The sequence below is a fragment of the Canis lupus genome, chromosome 15 (assembly GCF_011100685.1).
Source record: "Canis lupus familiaris isolate Mischka breed German Shepherd chromosome 15, alternate assembly UU_Cfam_GSD_1.0, whole genome shotgun sequence".
Lineage (NCBI taxonomy): Eukaryota > Metazoa > Chordata > Mammalia > Carnivora > Canidae > Canis > Canis lupus.
This window is the reverse complement of record NC_049236.1, coordinates 8,958,129-8,982,666: the sequence shown is the minus strand read 5'-3', so window position 1 is coordinate 8,982,666 and position 24,538 is coordinate 8,958,129. Positions and strand designations below refer to the sequence as shown.

The 24,538-nt window shown below is 35.4% G+C and overlaps 1 protein-coding gene across 17 annotated transcripts in view; it reads right to left on the bottom strand.

Moving 5' to 3' along the window:
- TUT4 (terminal uridylyl transferase 4) overlaps positions 1 to 24,538 on the bottom strand; it is a 134,720-nt gene that overhangs the window by 26,139 nt on the left and 84,043 nt on the right. For 9 of the 17 annotated variants that reach the window (XR_005370210.1, XR_005370208.1, XR_005370209.1 and 6 more), the window contains 14 exons: positions 24,211 to 24,297; positions 22,231 to 22,334; positions 19,353 to 19,410; positions 19,153 to 19,256; positions 18,773 to 18,862; positions 17,008 to 17,121; positions 12,360 to 12,437; positions 12,044 to 12,221; positions 11,679 to 11,726; positions 11,507 to 11,589; positions 7,504 to 7,619; positions 6,349 to 6,572; positions 5,477 to 5,577; positions 2,004 to 2,451 (listed from right to left, as the gene is read on the bottom strand). Coding sequence is in view for 11 of the 17 variants with exons in the window: in XM_038558002.1 (XP_038413930.1) it covers positions 2,004 to 2,451; positions 5,477 to 5,577; positions 6,349 to 6,572; positions 7,504 to 7,619; positions 11,507 to 11,589; positions 11,679 to 11,726; positions 12,044 to 12,221; positions 12,360 to 12,437; positions 17,008 to 17,121; positions 18,773 to 18,862; positions 19,153 to 19,256; positions 19,353 to 19,410; positions 22,231 to 22,334; positions 24,211 to 24,297 (1,833 nt within the window). In the remaining 6 variants the exon portion in view is untranslated. The remainder of the gene's footprint in view (positions 1 to 2,003; positions 2,452 to 5,476; positions 5,578 to 6,348; positions 6,573 to 7,503; positions 7,620 to 11,506; positions 11,590 to 11,678; positions 11,727 to 12,043; positions 12,222 to 12,359; positions 12,438 to 17,007; positions 17,122 to 18,772; positions 18,863 to 19,152; positions 19,257 to 19,352; positions 19,411 to 22,230; positions 22,335 to 24,210; positions 24,298 to 24,538) is intronic. The other 8 variants (XM_038558005.1, XM_038558009.1, XM_038558006.1 and 5 more) reach the window with 6 other exon arrangements.

Below are 24,538 nucleotides of genomic sequence, written 5' to 3'. Positions count from 1 at the left end.
GTGTGTGTGTGTGTGTGTTTTAAGAAATACAAATACATTTATAGGGAAATTTAATCCAATGCCAAAGATTTGATTAAATACTAAAGCCAAGGGCGTCTGGGTGGCTCAGCTGGTTAAGCATCTGCCTTAGCTCAGGTAATGATCCAGGGTCCTGGGACTTGAGCCCCGCATTGGGTTCCCTCTCCCTCTCCCTCTATCTCTGCCTGCTGCTACCTCTGCTTGTGCTATCAAGTGAATAAATAAAATCTTTAAAAAAATAAATAAAGCCAAAGCTTTTTTTAAAAAGGGGGATACCCAGATGACTCAGCAGTTAAGTGTCTGCCTTCAGCTTCAGATCAGGGTGTGATCCCAGAGTCCCAGGATCAGGTCCCTCATCAGGCTCCCTGCATGGAGCCTGCTTCTCCCTCTGCCTACGTCTCTGCCTCTCTCTCTGTGTGTCTCCCATGAATAAATAAATAAAATCTTAAAAAAAAAAATGAGGTAAAGGAGTGGGTTGGCTGGGTGGCTCAGTCAGGTGTCTAACTCTTAGTTTCAGCTCAGGTCATGATCTCAAAGTTGTGGGATCAAGACCTCACCTACATCAGACTCCATACTTAAGAGGGAGTCTTCCTGAAATGCTCTCCCTCTCCTTCTGCCTCTACCCTCCCCCCACCAAAATAAATAAATCTTTAAAACAGATAAATGCAGTAAAGGAGTCAAAGACTAGCAAATACTGATAACTGCTAAAAGCTGGGTAATGGGGGGGGGTGTAATTCATCATTCTCTTTTTGTGTACATTTCAAATTTTTAATAATACAGTTTTTAAAATAAAAATATTATCAGGGCATCTGGGAGTTGCAGTCAGTTAGACAACTGACTCATGGTTTTGGCTCAGGTCGTGATCTGAGTCTTGAGATGGAGCCTCCAGTTGGGCTCTGCCCTCAGCACAGAGTCTGCTTGAGATTCTCCTTTCTTTCCCTCTGCCCCTCCCATTCGTAAGCTCTCTCTAAAATAAATGTCTTTTAAAAATGGACTAAAAAGCTAAATATAAAACAAGATTTATCTTTTATCAAATATTTTTGATTATGCAAATATTTAAAAAACAAATGGATGGTAAGACACCTACATATTACTTGGCAGCTATGTCTAGGAATTGAGAATATGGATTATTCTTTATTATTCAAATGTTCTATGATGAAAATATATTAGAAATCAGAAAAAAGACTAGTGTTTTGTATTTTTTTGTTAAGATTTTATTAATTTGAGAGAGAGAGAGAGGGAGAGTGTGAGAAAGAGAGAGATCACAAGCAGGTGGGAATGGCAGAGGGAGAAGCAGGCTCCTTGCTGAGCAGAGGGAGCCCAATGCAGTACTTGATTCCAGGACCCCTGGAATCATGACCTGAGACGAAGACAGACAGTTAACCGACTGAGCCACCCAGGCACCCAAAACTAGTATTTTTTAATGCTACAAAATGCTACCAACCTTTTTAAAGAATTGATCCTTACTCGGAGAAATGAGTTTAGGGCAAAGATCATACATAGGTTTTGAAGAAAGAAATTGGTTTAAATCTTGGATCTACTATGCTTAATTATGACAGCATGACAGTTATTTAACCCTGCAATTTCTTTAACTATAAAATTAGTTTTAATAATACTTACACCATGCTGGATTGCCATGAAAATTTAAAATAATAATAAAATGAGTAACACTTAAGTATATTACTTCATTTAATATTCACAACATTCCTGTGAGTTAGATGCTATTAATATCCCTATATTACAGATGAAACCAATGCACAAAGAGATTAAGCAACTGCCTAATGCCACATAATAAATGGCAAGGCTAGGATTCAAATCCAGACAGTGTGAATTGACAGCCCATAAACTTTACCTAATCCTATATTGCCCCTCATAAATATTGCTTCCCATTCTTTTCCTCGTATTTATTTCCCCAAGTTCAACCAGTAATACCAATCACCCAACCTTTCTACAGACAGATGCAAAAGAAGAAAAGGAAGGGTTACCCGAATTCCCCACTGTACCATTGTTCACCAGGGAATTTGGAGCCACAGTACGAGGCCAGTGTCCATCATGAGAGGAGTTAGGGATCGCCACAGGTCTGGCAGCAGGCTGTGCAAAGATGATGCTGGGATCGTTCAGGGTAATATTGCTGGGGGCACTGCCTGGTGCAGAGTGGATCACTGGGCCGTGGATAGGCCAGGATGGGGCAGGGATCTGGAGAGGGTGCATTGGCAACAATCCCATATTGTGCATGGGAGAATACTGAGCTGGTGGTGACTGGGGAAAGTTATACATAGGCATCTGGACCTGATGGGGGGTCTGGGTTCCCTGCTGAGGTGGGCCAAGCTTGGGTTGGGATCCTGGCTGGGATGGAGACTGGGTAATGGCAGCTGATTGGGAAGAGTTCTGTGGAAATGGCTGGGGCTGAGGAGAATAAGATGGTGAATCAGACTGCAAAGAGAAAAAGATAACATTTTAAAATTAATTTCAAAACACCTTAATGTATAAAAGCAGAGATTATCTAAATACAAAATTATGGAGTTATTTCATCAGAACATTGTAAACACAACTCTATGATGTGCATAGTAAGAGCCTCATTTTACATGAAAATAGAATTTTCTCCAAGAGCCTCAAACCTTCTCTGACATATATATTACCCTATAAATGTTTTTACTGTCCAAACAAGAGAGAACCTAGACGTCATTCCCATCATGCAGAACCCATATTTCCAACTGTAACTAGAAATTTATGTCTAAATATCTCACAGCCACTTTGATTCAGTCCCTCAACAAGTTACTGTCAATTATGTCTGGGCATTGTTGTAGGTATTAAAAATCAATACTAACATGCATGCCCCTCAAGGAACTTAAAGTTTATAAGGGAAAGGAGAAAGAGCAGATGAAGACATTACATGAGCAATTACAATGAAATACAATGATTATCATGATAAGAAATCTATGATATATAGTGTATAAGGAAATCCCAGAGCAGGAATACCTAAACATACTTGGGAGGAGAAAAAGATAAGATGAATGAAAGTGGAAATCAAGGAAAGCTTGCCAGAGAAGTGACCTTTAGGTTGAGACACAAGGGTAAACATCAGTCTGATAAAATAGGACAGGGACAAGGGAAGGGGAGGAGTGTTTCATGCAGAGGGAACAACATGACTGAAGGTCTATAGGTTCATCAACACCTCCTGGCTTGTTTAAACAACTGGATTCTGAAAGAAGTTTAATATTACTGAAGTAAAAGGGCAAGGGAATGGCAGATTTGAGGTTGAAGAACAAATGAGGGACACATTAATGAAGGGTCCCATAGGCCTTGTCATTAGACTTTTATCCTGAGGGCACCGGGAAACCACTGAAGGGTTTCAAATTGGTAAGGAATATGATCAATCTGTATTTTAGAAAAATTATTCTAGCTTAATGGGAATGAAACAGAGAGTCTGGGGGGTGGGGGGAAGACTTAAAGAGAGTGAGTAAAAAACTGCTCTAAGATAGCAGCCCTGAAATGACGGTAACCTAGGCTAGGGAAATACAATATAGGGATAGGGAAGCAAATAAATGGCTGTGAGCTATTTTTCATGGGTAGAAAATAAGAGGACTTAGGGACTGGATGTGGGGGTTGAGAGAGGGAGTAGTTCTGGAAACCAGCGAATAGGATCATTTAATGAGATGGAGATGGAGAACACAGGGACAAGAGGTTAAGTTTAGGAATTTAGAAAGAAATATGTATTACATTCTAGACATTTTGAGGTTAAAGTGCTTTGTGAGATATCAGAACAACAATGTCCATTAGACAGACTAAGACCCAAATCTCAGGTAAGAGAAAAGTAAGTGCTAAAGGCAAAAAGTAAAAGCAGCAGCATAGGAAAGTGGTTAGCGCATAGGTTTTAGAGACAGGGCCTGAGTTCAAGCTCTAGTTCCAAGTGTGTGCTGACCTCATGCAAGAAACTTAAATGTTTCTTCATTCACCTGTAATATAAAATAATAATCTATCTCATAGACTTTTGTGTAGATTAATTAAACAACACAGAATATAAACACCAAATTCAGGACAGTAGATACATTTTAGAATCTACTACTAAAGGAAGGGACAGTGGGAAGGCTTTAAGATGGGAACAGCATCCAAAAGAATACATAGGAATTACTGACTACACATCACTTTTTAATAAACCAAAAATAATAAAATGTTAAGAATTGTTAAGGCCTGGTGGCACTACATGGGTATCTATTACTTTTTATACTTTTCCAATATTTTATCATAAGAAACAGGAAAAAAAAAGATATGGCCAACAGCCACTAAACAATGTTAGGTAATATTACTGTTGTTATATAACATTTATGACAATGTCAGGCCCAGGGTGCCTGGGTGGCGGCTCAGTCAGTTAAGTGTCTGCCTTCAGCTCAGGTCATGATTCCAGAGTCCTGGGATCGAGCCCACATCAGACTCCCTGCTCAGTGGAGAGTTGCTTCTCCCTCTCCCTCTGCTGCTCCCCAGCAGAGAGCTTGTGCTCTGTGTGTCAGATAAAGAAATAAAATATTTAATTTTAAAAAAAGAAAAGAAAAAAATGTCAGGACCACAGTAGGTATTCAAGTATTGTAAGTGGGGTTAGTGGGCTCCTAAATGGGAGAGTTGTTACAAGACTCTCCTGATACTGATCTTCAAATAGCCTCTAAGAATTTTTTCTAAACACAGATTATACCAGATTTAGCACCTAGACCCAGGTTTGAATCTTTTAATTTCTCTTATTCTCAGCTTCTCAATTTGTAAAATTTGATCATACTAATACCTATCACTTCACATGGCCACCCAAGGGATCAAGTGTGAAGCACCAAAGCACAGTATCAGGTTTAGAGTAAGGAACTATTCAATTCCCATTGAATTAACTAATTTAAGGAGTACATGGTAAACAGACATTTACACAAGGTTTAAGAGTAACTCAGCAAAGTTAATATGAAACTTGTAAATCTGAACTCTAATTCAATACTCTTCTTTCAGAGGACGTATTTCACTAGGTATTCATATCAGCTATGAGGAGACACATAAAAGCTTCAGGCAAGTCCAACACCACGCATGTATTGCCCCAACACTACAAACCCCTAACACATCTCAAGCTTTGTGTCTATTTTTATAAATGTTGTGCTGATCTTCTGCTTCTAGGCAAAGCCTGAAACCTCAAAGTCATTACCTTATTTTAACCAATCAACAAATGTATTAAGTAGTTATCTTATTTTACAAATAAGAAGGCAGGCTTACTAAAGTTAAGTAGCTTACCCACAGATAAAAAGCCAGATCTGCATTACTCCAAAGGTAATGCTCATCCCACCTCATGTGCCTAGCAAGGACACCTCTACAAAGCACTGTGTAATCTGGATGACCATATTTGCCAGTCTACAAAGATCAATCATATCACCCATCAAAGATAGTACTATCTTCCTGACAAAACTAATCCCTTTGTAGGCAGAGTACTTACACATTCTGAGGACTGTCTAGTCCTTATGGACTGATCACCTTGTTGCTGAGCAGAACCAGCCACTTGTTGGGCATTTACAAGGTTGCGGACCAGCTGGGCTGCTAAGAGAAGACATAAGAAAGAAAATCAACAGATAAAAAAACTAAGAAATGACAATCAATAAACTTCCTTCCTCTGTTAAGAGTTTCAAATCCTTCTGACTTTATAAACTTGGACTTTTAAATCATTATTATGTTTGTGAAGGACTTATAACAACTAATATTTTTAAAGCCATTTTCAATCATGCAAATCACCAAAAAAAAAAAAAAATACACTGGTAGTAGAAACAAGAACAAAAAGACATATACTTCTTTTCTAAAGGAGATGATATATTTAAGAAAACTTTCTGCAACAAGAATCTGAGTAACTGGAAATCATCACTTCTAAATATTCTATTTTTTCTTTCATTGAACTCTCATTGGGGTTTCTAGTTCTTAAAATTACTTACGAATTATAACCAGAACAGATCTCTCTCATACATAATAGTAATGGGAAGAGATATAATTTCTCCTGTACATGTTCCCAGGAAAAAAACTCCTGTTAACTTTTGGAGGAAAAAAAAAATTTAATTTCTATTAATTTTGCTAGGGAAAGAATAAAGGATGTAACTGAAATCAACAGAATACTTAAAGGGAGTTTACTGAATACAACAGACTGCTAAGACTTTAATAGTGAATGTATCTGAGTACTGTCTAAAATAAAGGCTGTCTAAATTGTAAGGTCCAAAATCATACAGCTAAGTTTGGAACAGAGAGGAATCAGAGTCCTTAGAATGACATCAACACAAATGACCTTATTTCTACTAAAAACTATTTTTGGTCTTTTCTATTTACCTGCCACACTGCTGTTCCTCTGACGGGCCAGCTTGACCTCTGGGCACTCTCTTCGTACATGTCCTGCATCTCCACATATAAAGCATCTGAGGTCTCTGGGGTCTCTAAACTCTCGACTGTCATGGAGGTCTCGGGGGTCAACAAGGTCTCGTGAATCCTTCTCCTCTTCATTTCCATCCTTCTCTTCTTCACTGTCTTTCTTCTTTAGTCTAAACAGTAAACTGCTGATACCAATAATGTGGGGGCTAGGGACTTGTAAACTGAGTGAAGCACAGAACAACCTAAACTACAAAAGTTTCACAATACAGGGATTAACATGCCCATTGTTTCATGCACCTTTTTTTAAGGCAAAGGAACTCACATTTAGAGCACACCTACTCATATGGCAGAAACTGGGTATTCCAGTAGCTTAATAATATCAAATTAGAAAAAACTTTAATATCAAATTGTAATCTTATAACAATATTTAAGAGGTTGGTATTTATTATCTCCATTTTACAGAGGGAAAAGCTGATGCTTAAAGAAAGTGTCTTCTCTAAATTTAAGTCAGCATATAGCACTGATTGAACCTAGGAGTTAGTACTCTCTGAAAAGTTCTAAGCACTTTATACTACACAAGCTTTGATAACTAAAGAAAGAATTTTCCTGGCCTATTAAACAGAGTATATAGAATATAGGAAGATATATTTGATAATTTTTTTGGGGGGGTATAGAGAATGTATCTTCCTCATGGTATATATTATATAGGTATACCTCAAATATCTCACAGATTCAATTATATTTTAATTACTAATTTGCAGGACTGGAAGGTACTCAGCAAGAACCCCATGACTTGGTCATTTTTTTTTCTTGGCTCCTGGCACAGTTCCCAGTAGAGTAGGTGTCAATAAATGCTTCTTCAATTAAAAAAAAAAAAAAAAAAAACCCTCAAAAAACAAAAACTGAATGCATTAATGAATACATGAACAAATGAATGAGATACCACTGTGCCATGAATAAATATCATTCTGTAACAAAATTCCACTCCAATACACATTTTACCTAACGTCCAATTTAAAGCCCTGAACTTTCTCATTTATATATAAGCACAGTTATAGCTACAATTGGCCTCACATTTATTTTCCCTGTAATGTTGATATACAATCATTTGCCAACCTTCTCCTTTTAGGGCAGTCTTTCATGTAGTGGCCTATTTTTCCACACACACGACAACATCGATCATTGGGAGCCAGTTCTCCATCTGTTAGCACTCGGGAATCAAAGAAGTATTCCTAGGGAGAAAATAAAACTTTACTAGAAAAAAAAACCACTATGAATTTTGGAATCCAAATGGAAAGAAGACCAACATGCAAAAGTGGTTTTAAAAAAGGAAATAGGAATGCCTGGGTGGCTCAGTGGTTGAGCGTCTGCCTTTGGCTCAGGGCGTGATCCTGGGATCCCAGATTGAGTCCCACATTGGGCTCCTTGCATGGAGCCTGCTCCTCTCTTTGCCTGTGTCTCTGCCTCTTTCTCTCTGTGTCTCTCATGAATAAATAATATCTTAAAAAAATAAAAACTCGCTATCAAAAAACAAAAACAAAAAAGGAAATAAATGGGGTGCCTAGGTCACTCAGTTGGTTAAGCATCTGCCTTTAGCTCAGGTCATGATCCCAGAGTCCGGGGATCGAGCCCATGTTGGGCTCCCTGCTCAGCCAGGAGTCTGCTTGTCCCTCTCCCTCTGCCCTGTTCGTTCTGTCTCCTTCTGTCAAATAAATAAATAAAATCTAAAAAAAAAAAAAAAAAAAAAAGGGAAATAAATATCAACAAATTATTTCACTGTTATAAAAACCATGATATGAAAATAAGATTAAGAATTATCATCATCAGGACCCCAGGGTGACTCAGGTGGTTGAGCAGCTTGGCTCTTGATTTCAGTTCAGGTCATGATCTCCGGGGTTGTGGGATCCAGACCCCAGTCAAGCTCCATACTCAGCTCGGATTCTCCTCCTCCTTTTCCCTGTCCTTCCCTCTGTTCTCTCTCTCAAATAAATCGAGAAAAGAAAATTATCATCATCATCAATATCACAGTTGCTAATAGTGCTAACCACTTTACATCCACATTATTTCTTCATTCATCTGTGGCATCTTTGCCTAATAACTTATTAAAGTAGAAACTATTTTCATCTTCACTTACAGATGAAGAAATAGAAGCTCGTAGAGTTTGAGTCATTTACCCATAGTTAAAAAAGCTGGTAAGTAAACAGGATTTCAAGCTAAGTTGGTCTGACTACAAATCTCCTGCTTTTTCCTCAAGAAGGCTATTTAGAAAAAAAGAATTTTTTTTTTTTTTTAAAGATTTTATTTGAGAGAGAGCAATCACAAGCAGGGGACAGGGGTAGAGGAACCAGCAGAATCCCCGCTAAACAGGGAGCCTGATGCAGGACTCAATTCCAGGACTCTGAAATCATGACCTGAGCTGAAGGCAGACACTTAGCTGACTGAGCCACCCAGATGCCCCAAGAATTATTCTTTTTACAAAAGACCTCTCTGTAAATAAAGCAATCCTCTGGTTTATTTAAAATATGATTGGATTTGCATTATAACATTTCAAGAACATGTAACATGTAAGAGAAGGTCTGACAGAACCAATACAAAGTAAATAATTTTCCCAAGTTTTGGAAGTAGCAGGATCATATTTTCTTTATCCTACCACCTAGCATAATAAACTAAGTTTTAGTTTAGTTTTGTTTTGCACTATCACAAGGACCAGTTTGTCCTAACAGTATCCATGTCCCTGGAAGACAAAAGAACATATCCACTTAGCACTCTTCAAATCTACTTAAAGTCAAAGATAAAAGTATAAGAGACACACCTACTAGGATGGCTATCATTAAAAAAAATGAAAGGATGTAGATGAAATGGATCCATACATATTGGCGGTGGGAATGTAAAATAACACAGATGCTTTAAAAAAAGTTTGTCAGCACCTCAGAAAGTTAAACATAAATTTGTCAAAATGAACCAGCAATTCTACTGTTAGGTATATACCCAAAAGAAATTAAAACACACATCCACACAAAAATTTGTGCAGAAATATTCACAGCAGCATTACTCATAAGAGCCAAGAAGTAGAAACAACTCAAATGTCCATCATAGGTGATGAATGGATAAATAAAATGTGATATATATTCCATTTAATGGAATACTGTTCAATCATAAAAAGGAATGAAGTGGTGATACATGGTACAACATGAACGAACTCTGAGAACATTAGGCCAAGTGAAAGAAGCCAGTCACAAAAGGCTACATGTTTTATGGTTCCATTTATATGAAATGTCCTCATTGACAAACCTATAAAAACAAAAAAAGGGTCAGTGGTGCAAAGGAATTTAAAATATATGCCAGGAGCAGACCAGGAAACCTAAGTTAAGTGGGAAGAAAAATGAAGACAGAAGATAGCTGACAGAATGGGAGAAAATGAGTCAGAATAGTAGAGGACATAATAATGTAAATAGATGAAAAGAGAATATGTGAGTGAGCAAAAAATATGAATGAATAGAAAATATACTTGTCTTCATTTTCAGTAATATAGGAATGAAACACATCTATTTTGTATCCCTACAAGCCTAGTCAGTACATAGGAGAGAAATCAATAAATATGCATCAAAAGAATAAATTTTACTATGGAAAGTATAAGTATGAAAGACTTTGTTTTTATTTATTTATTAGTATGAAAGACTTTAAAGGCTATTTTCTACAGTATCAGTTATAACACTGATATAATAAAAACAATTTAAATGTCCACCAAAGGAGAATAGTTAAACTAGTATACACAAGCCATAGAATACTATATATTGACTTTTAAAACAGAAAAAGGTAGATCAAAAAATGGTTAGCAGACTCACAGGCCCCTTCAGACAGGCCCCACTGATGTTTGGGTCTTACTGCAAATGATATTCAAGACCGAAGACTGATATCTACTAGGACTACTTATACTGAGTTATTAAGAGCTGCTAAAATTTTGTATTCATAGACTAAAGTTATTAGCACATTTGTAGTTTACTAAGGACTCTAATATTCTACTAAAAAAGTCTGACAACATGAAACTGCTAGGTTCCTATGGAACATACGTACATATACACACTAATAGTTGGAATTCCCACAATTTTCAGGTAAAATGCTTTATTAGTGTATCAGCAGATTTATTTTGATCTGACTGTGCTCTTCATATATTATTTTTAATTAGTATGTTAGTAAAATTATTGTTGGATTTTCCTTTTGTTTGACATTTTGTTCTTACACAACTTTGACGTCATTTCAAATTTTACTGTTATTTTCTATCTCTCCATTATAATTATTATCACCACCACCCCCTAAGGTGCAGGATAATAAAAAATGTCTGAGAAGTAATGCTACAAGGGAAAACAGCTGTAGACTCTTCTGCTTTTCTCACCCTACATTCCAAAGAAAGAGTACAGAAACTACTGAACAAGATCAAGGATATTCGTTATGTAATAGAAGAGACCTTTTCTCTCGAGATTGCTTCTCTTGGAAGTTTCTTTTTCTGTGAACCTTAGACCTTCTCCCATTAGAAAGCAACCAAAAACCAGAGTGAGACCAAGAGGAATGGGAAATACTATGCCACCCAGTTTAGGCAAAAGGAATTCTCTCAGTTCCATGCCATCAAATTCGGCTATCTCAAAATTAGAGCAGAAGTCTCAGCAAGTAAGGAGTATTTCTTTGGTGTTGTCTCTTTATATTTTCATCAAGATTTCTAAAGATGGAAGGGGGCAGTGGGCAGCACCTCAAATTCAAAATTTAAGGATACTGACTCTTGACTACCTTCATTCATTCAACAAATGTTTATTTGGTACATGCAATGTGCCATCTTACCAGGTACAAGAGATATGATGGTGAAGAGACATAACAGACCCTGTCCTCATGGAACTATGATAGTCTAATGAGAAAGACAGAATTCAACAAAGAGACACACAAAATTTCGCAAACAGTTATCTCATGAACTATGGTAAGTGCAATAAAAAAAAAAAAAAAATAGGGAGCGTATAATTGTCCCGTTCCCCTATTTCTAACACCAACTTGGAAATAGGATAAGGTCTCCTATATTACGAAAAAAGCAATTCTAAAAGAAAGACTCAGAATTCAAATTATGGTAACTTACAGCTTCTCTGCCAATGAGTGGATAAAAAGGGGTACCAAAAAGTTTCCTTCCATTGATAAATGCCTTCATGATAAAATTGGTCACTATTTAAAAAAGAAAAAAAATAAATAAAGATGCAGACTTTAATGTGTAAAAGCTTTAAAAAAAGGGTATCTGTATATTTAAAACTTACTTTTTCTAGATACTCCAGCACCAAGGTTATGATTCAAGTCAAAAGGATCTAGAAAATAAATATTTCTTTTTTAATTAGGAATTATGTTCATTACAACATAAAATATACATAGGAGCCATAACTAGAGACTAACACTACATAATCAGACCATTCAAGTGAGCAAGTTATTCTTCTAAAATTATAGATTAAAAAAGACAGAAACTGGGCGGGGGGGGGGGTAATAAAAGGGTCAAAACATAAAAATCAAGAGGAAGAATCTTCCAAATTCTAATGCGTTTTTAGTTTTCCCTTCAATTTCCTTGCCAAATGAAAGTCTGGCTTTTTGTTTGGTTTTGTTCCTCAGTTAATGTCAGCTAAATGATTACCTTCAATTGCAATGCATTTGGAGGTCCACTGCTTTTCAAAAGTTGTCAACAGTTTTTTCTGCCGAATGCTAATTACATATTCCTTAAAATCAAACTCTTCAGTATAGAAGCGAAGCAGTCCCAACCAAAGCTCTCCTAAGGTTTCTGTGTTCTTTCCAAGTGAAGGTAAACGCTTTTTCTATAGGTAAGAAAAAAGAGAGAGATGTCTATACTTACCCAAAATATGGACCTTAAGTATAAGCAAAATTATTAAATTATGCAAATCCTAACATATATCAGTGAGCATTCTATAACATAAAGACTGAAAAAAAATTACCAGTTCTTCTGTTTTATCAAAGAAAAATGCATTCCATCCATCAACCATTCTCTGTGGAATCTGTTTTCCATCAAAGATCTGTAAAAACAATTTTATTATCAGATTTTAAGTTTTATAAAGCAAATGCCTAAGTATCTTCATATCATTTTAGAATGTACCCATAAAAGATACTGAGATAAAAGATATGGTAGATTGCTATCTACCATAAATTCTTTCCAAAAGGAACATGTCAAGATGGTATAATTTGATGCCAAGGTATTAATGAATAAAATGTATCTGGAAGATCAAAGCTGGGAAAGGACATCTTAAGAGCATGAGACTTTCCAAATAACATATTTGATGTTACCTATTTTGCCTGTCAAAACCCATCCAGCCCAAGACTAATGAAGTAAAACTAAAGAAAAAAAAAACAATGAAAACCATATTTTCATCTAAGGATCATATATCCTTAGATACCTACATAATACCTACATAATACCTATTGATTTGTACACCCAAAGGAAATCAATAGAACTGTATGTTTTGGGGAAGAGCTCTAGTATTTTTAAACAGTTATCTGTATCAGATGAGGCTAAAAAAGCCCCTGAGTATTGATTTTTTTGAAGAGAAAATTAGGTAGCTTTTTCTGACATCTCTCCAACACCTGGATAAAAACTATAAAATCTTCATGAATAATTACTCATTGTAAGGAAAGGGGTGGTGGTGGTGCAATGCTACTAGAAGAAAAGTATCCTGTGTAAGAGGAGTTCTTTAAAAAAGATGCAATAAAGTAAAAAGTTGCAACAGGCTCACCGTCAGCTGGCCTCATTTCTAGTCTTAATCCTGCCTAGTAGTGACTCTAGACAAGACAATTATTCTCCTAAAATCTTAAGTTTTCCCAACGAAAATGAGAGACTAGATTAATTAGGTCAGTTGTTATCAAATTTTATTTTTCTTTTAAGCTATAGAATCTTTTCTTAAGAGGAATCTTCCCGGAAGCTTAAAACAGATAAAAGTAGTACTTTAAATAGAAGGCTGAGTGGAGAAAACATACCCCATTTTTATCTTACCTTGCTTCTCACACATACACTAATGAGCACCTACAGCTTGCCAGAAAATACTTTAAAACCATCAGATAAGGTGGTCCCCATCACCCCTTGCATTTTAGGTGGCACAATTATTTACAAAATTAACATGTCTGGCCCCTCTAATCTCACTCTCAGGTTTAAATTTCTCATAGGCAAAAACTGTAACTTAACTCTGGAGCCAAAATTCCTACTACATCAAAGTCTGTCATACAAAGAATACTTAATACAGGTTTGTTGAATGAATGTATTTACTCCAAAAGCATGTTTACAAAAAGATGAAGTTTCCAGAAACTTAGGCTCATAAGCTGTTTTTGAGAGAGCAAGTGCACATGTAAGCACACGCATGCAAAGGGGGAGGGACAAAGGGAAAGAGAAACTCTCAGACTTCCTGCTGAGTGTGGAACCCAAGGCACTGCTCCATCTCACAAGCCATCATGACCTGAGCCAAAATCAAGAGTCAGACACTTAACTGACTGAACCACCTAGGCTCCCCAGTTGCTTTTTAAATTTATGTAACTTACATACAATTACTATCTACCATAAATTCTGACACTTCATAAAAGAAACATGGGAAAGCCTAGAATACCTACAACAAATTCTGCCCTAAAAAATGAAATAAAGGTATTAAAGAAATCAAAGTATAATTTTACCATTATAGGATATTGTACCCTTATAGATGCTATTATAGAGGTTTACATGGGAATAATACAGGCTACGTCTTTTGACCCTGATTCTTTTTAATGTAATTCTTATTTTTGACTAAGACCCATAATCCAAGCCCAACTATGTTGGCTGATAACACGGTAAATGGACCCTGTGGGCGTTGGAAGATGTTTAATCACTGATTTGCCTATATTTTTAATGAGCTCTCATATTTCATTTTCTAATTTTACACTGTTTCAGGCCTTAGGATTAATGCTATCCTCCCTTTCTCTTACACACACACACACACACACACACACACTCACACACACAATTTCTCTTTCCATTTCTCTCTTCTCTTTCACTCAACACTAATCATCCTCTACTCAAGCTCTCAGTCTTTCCTCTAAAAACCTCATGAAATAATCATATTTGTACAAGGAGATCCTGTACATTTCCACAATTACTTTCATATTTAATTGTAGTATTTTAGGATCTGCTGCTATATTTAAATTGCAATATTTTAGTTGTGGTAAAATACACATAATAAAAATGATCATGATGGTAAATTTTATAATATTCAGTTCAGTGGCATTAAGTACACTCACACTGTTGTGTACCATCACCACCATCCATCTACAGAATTCTTTTCATCTTGCAAAAATAAAACTGATACTATTAAGCAATGATTTCCTGTTCCTCCCTCTCCTAGCCCCTGAAAACCACATTCCACTTTCCATCTCTATGTGTTTGACCACCCTATATAAAGTAGAATCATACAATATTTACCCTTTAGTGACTAGTTTACTTCACTTAGCATAATGTCCTCAAGAGTCATCCATTCAATTGCAATTTTTAAGCTGGTATGAGCTTAGAAAACATGGAAGTTCATAATATCAAGTGTGATTAACAATCCCTAACCCTCTCTTTTAATATCTTTACACGAAAATTTACTTTTACATATGATGATTTTCTAGAATACAGCAAAATCATTCTGCTTAGGAAAGCTCCTTTTGACTTAAAGAACTTTGTGTTATTAACCATGAAAAATATACTTCTCAGAGTCTTACTTATACTCAGTCACTTCAAGTCTAGGTTCAATTACAAATGGAGTCAAAGATCAACAGCTTCATTAAACATATCCTTACCCTTAAAAGTTGATCGATGTCAATGACCAATACTTAAATGATGCCAGAGCAATGGACAATGGGGTCCCATATGACAAGCAAAAAAGGCCAGAAGCAAAAATCCATATATCATCAGTTCATATGTATCACAAAGCCCCCCACAATCAGAGCTCATTATGATGGAAAACATTCCATGGACTGTCTCTCATTTCATCAAGCACTGTTAAGCAGATAATGGGAGAGTTCTTGAAGTTGGCTACTGCAGTCCTATCTATATTTTTCCAATATTATTCCAATAATAATATTAATAAAGATGCTAATGATAGTAGTAGTAATAATAAAGCAAGCACCATTTATGAACACCTACCTTAGAACCCACTATAATTCAAAGGCATTTGACTTCTCTGTTCCTTATAACAATATACTGAAATAATACTATTATTACATTAATACTGTTGATGAAACTTGGACTAGTGGCAGTCAGGCAGCTTATTGAAGGCCACAATGTCAGAATTAGGATTCAGATAAGGTATTTCTGGCTTCAAAATCACGCCCCTGCTCTTTCCATTATATAGTACTGCCTGAGTGGCTCCTCATTCATGGGAATGAGAACACAGACAAACCACCATGAAAACAAAATTTGTGTGCCACTTGAGTTAATCACTGTGTTCTGTCAAAGTCATAGCAAATTATAGTAAATGGCTGCTGTGATATTGCTGGGTAATAATGCATTTAAGATACCCAAATTTAAAGCCTTAACAATAGTTAGACTAATACACAGAATGACCTTGGCATTGTCAGGCCTCCTTAATTCATGTTAAATTTTAAATATCCTACTGTGAACAACCTTGTTAAAAATTACATCACTCAACATAGATTCAGCAACTTAAAATTTTGTCAGGAAAGGACATTTGAAATTTTTGTTTCTTCTTTACTGTTAATTTAAAAGGAGGAATAAAGGCTGCTATAAGCACATGGCATTCATTAGAACTTTTTAAAACTTACTAAGGCCATCTGACATTCACCATGTGGCTTGCTTATTTTGTGATTTTCTTCTCTGCCAGGACTATTGGTTTGCGAAAAGTCAGAATATATGATTTACCAAACAATTCTGATGCTTCTCTCTTACTTCAAAATAATCACCTTTCTAAGGATACCAGAACTGGATCCTCCCAAATGCTTGCAAATATACTTTGTCCAAAAATGAGGAGGAATAGATAGATGATTAAGAACTCCTTTGAGCCTATTTCAGAGTATAAATTGGCTACCAAAAGGGAACCCATGAATTACCAAATCTGATGAACAGTAGGTTTCTTCTGACATACATTCTTATGCTTGATGCAATTAATATGACCTTACAGAGATGAGCAAGAATTCCCTTGGGTTTTTTTCCTCAACCAAAATTCACAAAGTCGACCAAAGTACACACAAGAATATACCAAACTTCACTGCCAGGCAGGAGCAGCGAGAATACTATGGAGAGAAAACACTTTATACTTGTATCTGAGACCAGAATGTGTGCATTCATGGGCCATACGACTTCCACCATCATCTGCAACATTCTAAGACTGAAATACAAACACACTATGGAAGATATTCAATAGTTCTGTTGTCTAAAATTCTTTTGGCAGTCTATATGCCCCCATAATGAATTTTTCAAAAAGGTTCACTATGTGATTATATCATGAAGAGAAGAAGAAAACTTAGGATGTCCATGCTGGAAAAATCCTTCATGGCCTCATAAACTGACCAAGGCCTACTATGTTTAATGTTTTCACAAGAAACTCCTTTCCAGTTTTCTTAAACACCTACCTCTTGTAGAACTGGGATAACAGGTGGTTTCCTTTGCTGTAGAAAGTACAGCACCATAAGGATATAAGCATATGAAGATAAACTTCCCCTGGAAGCATCTCCAATGTCACATCGCTAAAGAAACATAACAATGATTGAAAATAAAACTTCAGAATCTTATTCCATGCAGAAATACTGACTACTCTAAGATACAATTTTTTTTATCCCATCAAACTGTCAAATATCTGTAAGTTAAATAACAAACTATTATGAGGATGGGTAAACAGGCACTCTCATACATTACAGATGACAATACAAATTAGCAAAAAATCTTGAAGAAAAATATGATAGTATCAAAATTACAAAAGCAATCTCACTTATTGACCTAGCAATTATAAGACGTTATCCTGCAAGCACACCAAAAAAATGTGAAATAACTAAAGTTTTTTTAATCACAGCACACTGTTGTTTGAGATTAAAAAATAATAATAATAAAGCATAGGTTTTAAACAACCGATGACCACACAACTGAACAGGCTGTAGTCATTAAAAAAAAAAAAAAAAAAAAAAAAAACAAGAAAGGAAAAAAAAAAGAAGACAAAAGCTTTAGTATACTAATAGGAAATAATTTCCAATATCTATTGATCAGTGAGAAAAGCAAAGTACAAAACAACATTTTTAGCAGAGTTATACCTGTCATAAAAAAGGAGACAAGAAACATATGTATTTGCTTATACTGGTATATTTCCAGAAGAATACAGAGGAACTTTTAACACCAGTTGCCTCCAGCAAGAGGCACTGGTTGGCTAGGAGACAGGTGTAGAAGGGAAAATTTTTCCACCAGAAATCCCTTTAGACTTTTGAACCACATGAATAAGGTGACTATTCCAAACAAATTTTTAATTAAAAATAAATCCTAAAAGAATCCTCAGAAACTGCCTTGAGTAAGACTTTAGCTGATATTATATAAAGGGGGAGGAATGATTTCTCTAACATGAAAGCCTTAGTTTCATTACCACAACTCCACTGAAGTACAGAACCATTTTGCTAAAGTTATTCTGTGAGGTCAATCTAGAAAAGTAGCCATATCAAATACAATTTGAGGATGTGGCTAAATGCCACTCTTTTCTAAGATGACACCTCTGTCCATATATGGGAGACTTATCTGTCTCCCTGTTGTAGAAAAGTGGATTTTATGAAATGAAAATGCAATAAAGTCACTCGGCTACTAGAAGCCTTCCACCAACACATTAAAAAAATTAACTATTTACTGAGCAGCTATCATAAAGCAGGCACACTAAAGTAGGGATACAGTTCTCTATCTTCATTGAGTTTACACACTTAGTGCAAAACAAGAAAACAATTCAGTAGCATAAGTGTTATAATTGGAGAAACACAAGGTTTTATTGGTATTGTTTTGTTTTCTCGGCCAGAAATATTTATAACTAAACCCAAATCTCAGAATTCCTAACCCAGATAGATACTCAAACTAGAATGATATGTCAACTCTCATACCTCGGGCTGAAAATCTTTACTACACTGAGAAATCTTACTACTGAGAATTTACTCAAGTGTTGAACACGGGAATATAGAGCACATACATGAAAAAGCTAAGACTCACACTACTCTAAGAGGTATAAACTTGAGTCAACTATTATTGATTGCTTCCTTTAAAAAACTCAGATAAACAGAACTGAGAAGATATTTTTCACAAGTCTGACATCAGTATATTTCATTTTAAACACTATTTTATAACAAAGCAGATCGTTAACCACTTCATAAATACCTTTGCAAACACTTTCATAGTATATCCCAAGTACTGTACTCTAGGATCAATAGCTGCATAAGTAGCTAACATTCTTGTGTTATGTTGAGCCTGAAAAAAAATTACATATTTGAAAGCATTTCAAATTTACTGAACTTATAAATCAGATAAAAAGTTATTAATACACTCCAAATAGAATATATAACTGCAAAACTTAAAATACCTATGAGTCAAAAACTAATCTTCATCTGAAGGAAATACCAAGATGATTCCTAAAAATATTTTTGTCTTATAATGCTCACATTTGAAACTTTTAAACATAAATGTATAGACAGGGATCTGTAAACTTTTAAAATGACAAGTGTAAACATACCTGGGTCTATACAGAAAGAGAAACTTACCAATGTATTATATAAACTGATATCACCTTCTAAACCACTTCGTCTATGTTCAAATTTTACTATAGGCACTTTGGCAGTAGTTATAGGCAAAATGTTTCTTAAACCTGATTGAAAACAAACACGAAAACTCCATTAGGTTAAATAATTTTCATAAAAGCTTAAAAATGTTGTGTTTTAAAGGTGTAATTTAAAATTCATACCTGGATGTCTCTTAAGAATTTTTGCCAAATTTTCAATTATTTCCTTACAGTTTAATTTCTAAAAAAACAAAAGAAACAAATAATAAAGTTTGTCTAACTCAATTTGGCCTCGTGCAAATTCACTTTAGTGAGGCATTTAATACTAGCATTGAAAATCTCCAGCTATAAGCTAAAGTACGTGGCCTAGAGACCTGCAGTATCACCATCATCTGGAAACAATGGAAATGCAGAATCTCAGGCCTACCCCAGTCTAATGAATCATAATCTGCATTTTAACAAGATTCCCAGGTAATTCACATCCACATTAAAGTGTGAGAAGCACAAAGACAGAAGAATAATGTTTTCAAATATGTGAATACATAACTAGAGATGGACCTGGTGAAGACAAACAGTATAGTGTTTAAGAATATAGGCAATGAATTTAGACAAACCTGGTTTCAAACTTCAACTAAGTATTAACTAGCTGCAAGACTTTGACCAGATCCTTAACCCCTCGGACCTTCATACTATTCTACAAAGTCAAGGTAACTATAGTCTCCTGCCCTATCAAGTAGTTGGAAGGATTGTATGTAAAGCATTCAGCAGTATATGCCTGGCACAAAATAAGCACTTTAAATCTGTAAGCTATTTATTGATTAGGGAAAGTAATACAATTATTGATTAGGGAAAGTAATACAATTATTACCAGCATCTACTTCTTCAAGAAAATTCTTACCTCTACAAATTTAAATACATTGATTTTTTTTCAAAACCTGAGACAGCAGAGTTGATATGGTAATAATAAACATAATACAAGGAATAATTCAGGAAGATGATAATGGCATTATTTTAAAAACTGGATTAAGCCAAATGGTATATACACATCAGTGCCCACATTTACTACTAAAATCACTTTTGCATATCCCCAACATGTCCTTTTTAGCTACAAGAGAGCGGTAGTCATTGCAGCTTAACCTGAGGATTCAAGGGAATCTATAGTTGCTAATTAACACATAATAAAACATAATTTGGGGACACCTGGGTGGCTCAGCAGTTTAGTGCCTGCTTTCAGCCCCAGGGCCTGATCCTGGAGTCCAGGGATCAAGTCCCACATCGGGCTCCCTGCATGAAGCCCGCTTCTCCCTCTGCCTGTGTCTCTGCCTCTGTCTCTCATGAATGAATGAATGAATGAATGAATAAATAAATAATTTTTCTCTGTATTATGCAAAGATACAATTTATGCTGAATTTTAGGTTTCAACGGTCTCATCTGGAAGGAAATTTATTTTTTCATTGCTTCAACTTTCCAGTGTGAATGCATAGATTATATATAATAGACAAACCCTTAGTTATTAGAAATCTGATTATTAAATTTACATTAAAGGTATCTAAACTCTAACCTCTTCCCCTGGGTTAAAGTCATTTCCCAGTCCCTCAATTCTTGCTCTTCAAAATGGAGAAGGGTAGCCTCTTTCCAAGTAGATGGCATTAAGTACAAGGTTAGTTAAGGAGAACTAAAATATTTACAAATTTTCCATTTTTTGAAAAAGATAAAATGTTAATACCAGAAATAATTTCTTAGGGACAGAAACAAGGATCTACCAGACATCTTTACTCTGCCATCTTTGCTCTGGTTCTAACAATTTAAAAGCTACCTTATGAAAAAATTTTCAGAAACATAGGTACACTATTCTGCTGAATTCTTTTATAATATAACAGAGGCTATACTGACACAACTACAGATGCCAGAAGCTTGGCCACACCCCAATCTTGCAAGCAGTCCCTGGTTTTGAGACATAAATTCCAACAGCTATGTTGGTAAAGAAAAGAGCAACTACAGGGATCAACTACAGGGATCCTCTCCTTTCTAGTTGCTGCTAGGAAGGCCTGGGATACTTCCTTGTCCAATCAGTCCCTTTCTTTACTGGAGCTTGGACAATGTTTCTACTGCTGGAGGCTGGTATACGAAGAAAGCAAGCCTAAGTACCCACTCTCACTGCTAAGACTGCTCTGGGGGAAGGTCTGCTGCTGGCATCTCACAGTGAAACTCCCAAAAGTAGTAGTTAGGTTCTACAGTACTATTAGTACTATATTTCAGCTACATTATGGGTTAAATAAATTACAGAGAAGCAGTGAGATACAATGGAAAGAGCATGAACTGTGGAGTCAGACAGACCTGGGTACGAATCCCGGCTCCAACATTTACTAGCTGTGTGAACTTGGGCAAGTCAGTTTATCTCTCAAAGCCTCAGTTTCCTCATCTGTAAAATGGGGTAAATTATCTACCTCGAAGGTGGTTGTGAGAATGAAATGAGGCCTCAATAAATGTTAGTTCCCCTCCCCACCCAAAATGAGTTTCTAAAAGCTATCCTAGAACACAAAATTTGTAACATTGCTTTATGGAAAAAAAAAAAATGTTCTAAGTGCCCCCAAATTGCAATTAACTTGTACAATACAACCCATTTATAAATTAGATGTCCACTTATTTTCTATCTTTAGTGATACAAAGACATCATCTAACAGAAGAGATATGAAAAGACAGAGGAAATGAGATCAGCATTCACTAATACAGCGCCAGCTTCACATTGGTTCCAATAGAAAAAATTGCAACTCTATGGTGTACTAACTTTTTCCAAAAATTCATTACAAAGCACTTTTAACTCTTAGTGACATGGTTTTTGTGACAGAAAATTATGGAAATAATAAATTTACTTTAGTTATTTGAATGTCTTCTAAAATGATAATGCTAAATGCTTTTACATTTCAAATACTACTATTGCTAATATATTTACACCAAGAATGACACTGTATTTTTATGAACACTACATACATAATCTAAAATACATTCACCACGGGAAGAAAATAAACTTCCACATCCCTTTCCAGACACTAACTCTTACCTCTGCATTTTCATGGCCTTCCAGGGTCATACAAATATCCAGATCACTATCACGAAATCCAAATCCATTTTTAGAAGAGCCAAATAAGCACAATCTTGCTTTTTCTAAATAAAGGAAAACAAAGTTCCGAAGTTTCATAATTATCAGGAAAGAGGAGTCTTCTATTACCTACTAATGGACTAACACAAAATGTCTACTTCTTTGGCTTAAATACCTTCCATTGCCAGATATACTGAGAAATTCCAAAATATTCATCTAAAGTCCAGATCTTTTGCCCAAGTTCCCACAACCCTGGTTTCTAACTGCTTTTTCCATTTTTCTAAAGAACAAGTTAAATCTAACTCTTCAACTTTACCACAAACCTACTATTGCTCCAATAATCCCTTCTCTGCATATAGTATCTTTATCTACTCAACTGGCCATGTCAGAAATATATGTATAGTTCTTAATAGCCTTCTCTCTCAGGTTCTACATCCAAACAATCAACAAGTCCATTAATTTCTTTCAACTTAACTATCTCATAAATTCATCCACTTGTCTTCAGGCTCCACAACACTACCAATAGTAAAGTTCAGTAGTTAGAGATTTAACTTTTGGAAATAAACTAGTTTTTTCAGGGCACAATTCAAGTAGTTTTACAATTATCACCTTAGTACACAGAACTGATTCTCCCAAAGTGAGTGATTAATCCATTTGCTATAAATATGATAGTTACCCTTTCATATTTAGTGTCATTCAATAACAGGTACCTCTTCAAAACAAGCTGTGACTTAAATGGATTTCTCTCACTATTAATTCTTTATATATTTAGGTAACAAATTCTGTACTGTAAAAACCTAATTCTCCAATTTGGTTCTGATGTCCAACTTGAAATTTCAATGGCAACTGAGAGACAAAAGAAGCTATGTTCATCAGCAAATAAAAATATGCATGAGTTTGATATAACAGACTTAGATTTGGTCAGTACTTTACATAATAGCAAATATAACAGAAAATGGAATTGTATAGTATATAACAGGTTATCTTTTAAAGTATAAATTCATTCTAATTATAAATCAACTCTATCCTTTTCTAAAATATTTGGCCATAAAACTCTTGATTCTTCACCCTTGTACCCCAAAGGTGCTCCTTCTGCTATTTTGACTTCTCAGTTAAATAATATCACCCAACTACTGATGTAAAAGCCTTGAAACCATCCTTGACTCCTTTTCCCCCCTATCTAACATGTAAAGCATCAGCAAATCCTATTGGTTACATTCAAAATATGTCCTGTATCTGAACACTTCCCATGGACTCTTCCAGAACAATATTATGTCTCATCTGAACTTATGCAACAGCCTCCTAAATTATTCCATTTGCTTCTATTCTTATGGACCTATAGTCTATTCTCTCAGATCATGTCACTTAAAGGTTAAAACCTCCCAGAAGCTTCTCATTAGACACTGAAAATTCAAAGTGCTTCTACCAATATCTCTAAGGCCCTCTCAAGATCTCATCTTTCTATTTCAGTCTACCTCACACATCTACTCCAGCCACCTGTTGTCCTGCACGGCCTTCAAACATGCCAAACATAATTTAATCTTGGGATATTTGTACTTGCTATACTTTCTCTCTAGAATGTTCTCTCCTTGGATATTCATGTAACTTGATCCCTCACATTATTCATGACTCTCTTCAAATGTCACTCTATCAGAAAGAACTACCATAAGAGTAAAGAGAACTACCCTACCACTATCCTTTTAAGTCCTACACTATAATAGCATTTATTTCCTGAAATCACATTATATATCTGCTAGTTGACTGTCTACCCCTCTTAATATAAGCTGACAAAGCAGTTTTCACCTTTTGTATTGGTACTGTATTCCCAGCACCTAGAATATTACCTAACACATAACATTCAATGAACACTTTTAAAATAAACAGAACTCAGACTAGGTGGCTATAATAACAAAAACAATCAATTTTTAACATATGACATACCATCATATTCTTTTTGAATAAACTTTTCCAAGCCAATTAAAATTTGCTCCCTGTTGTGTTGTTCAGAAAAGGGTGGTGATAACTCATCTAAGTTAAAAAAAAGAAAAAGGAAAAAGGAAAAAGAAAAGTAAGGAAAATGGAATCTGAAAAGGTCTTCAATTTTTTTCCCCTAAACTCTTTACTTAAAATTTCATTATTTGTTAACTTCTCTGACTTTAAAATCCTTGTTCCTGCAGAGGGACAGCAAAAAAATAATTTTTATAGGTTTATGTATGTTTCACATGATTATTTTCCCTATGAAATATCTACAAAATATATTTACTTCTAC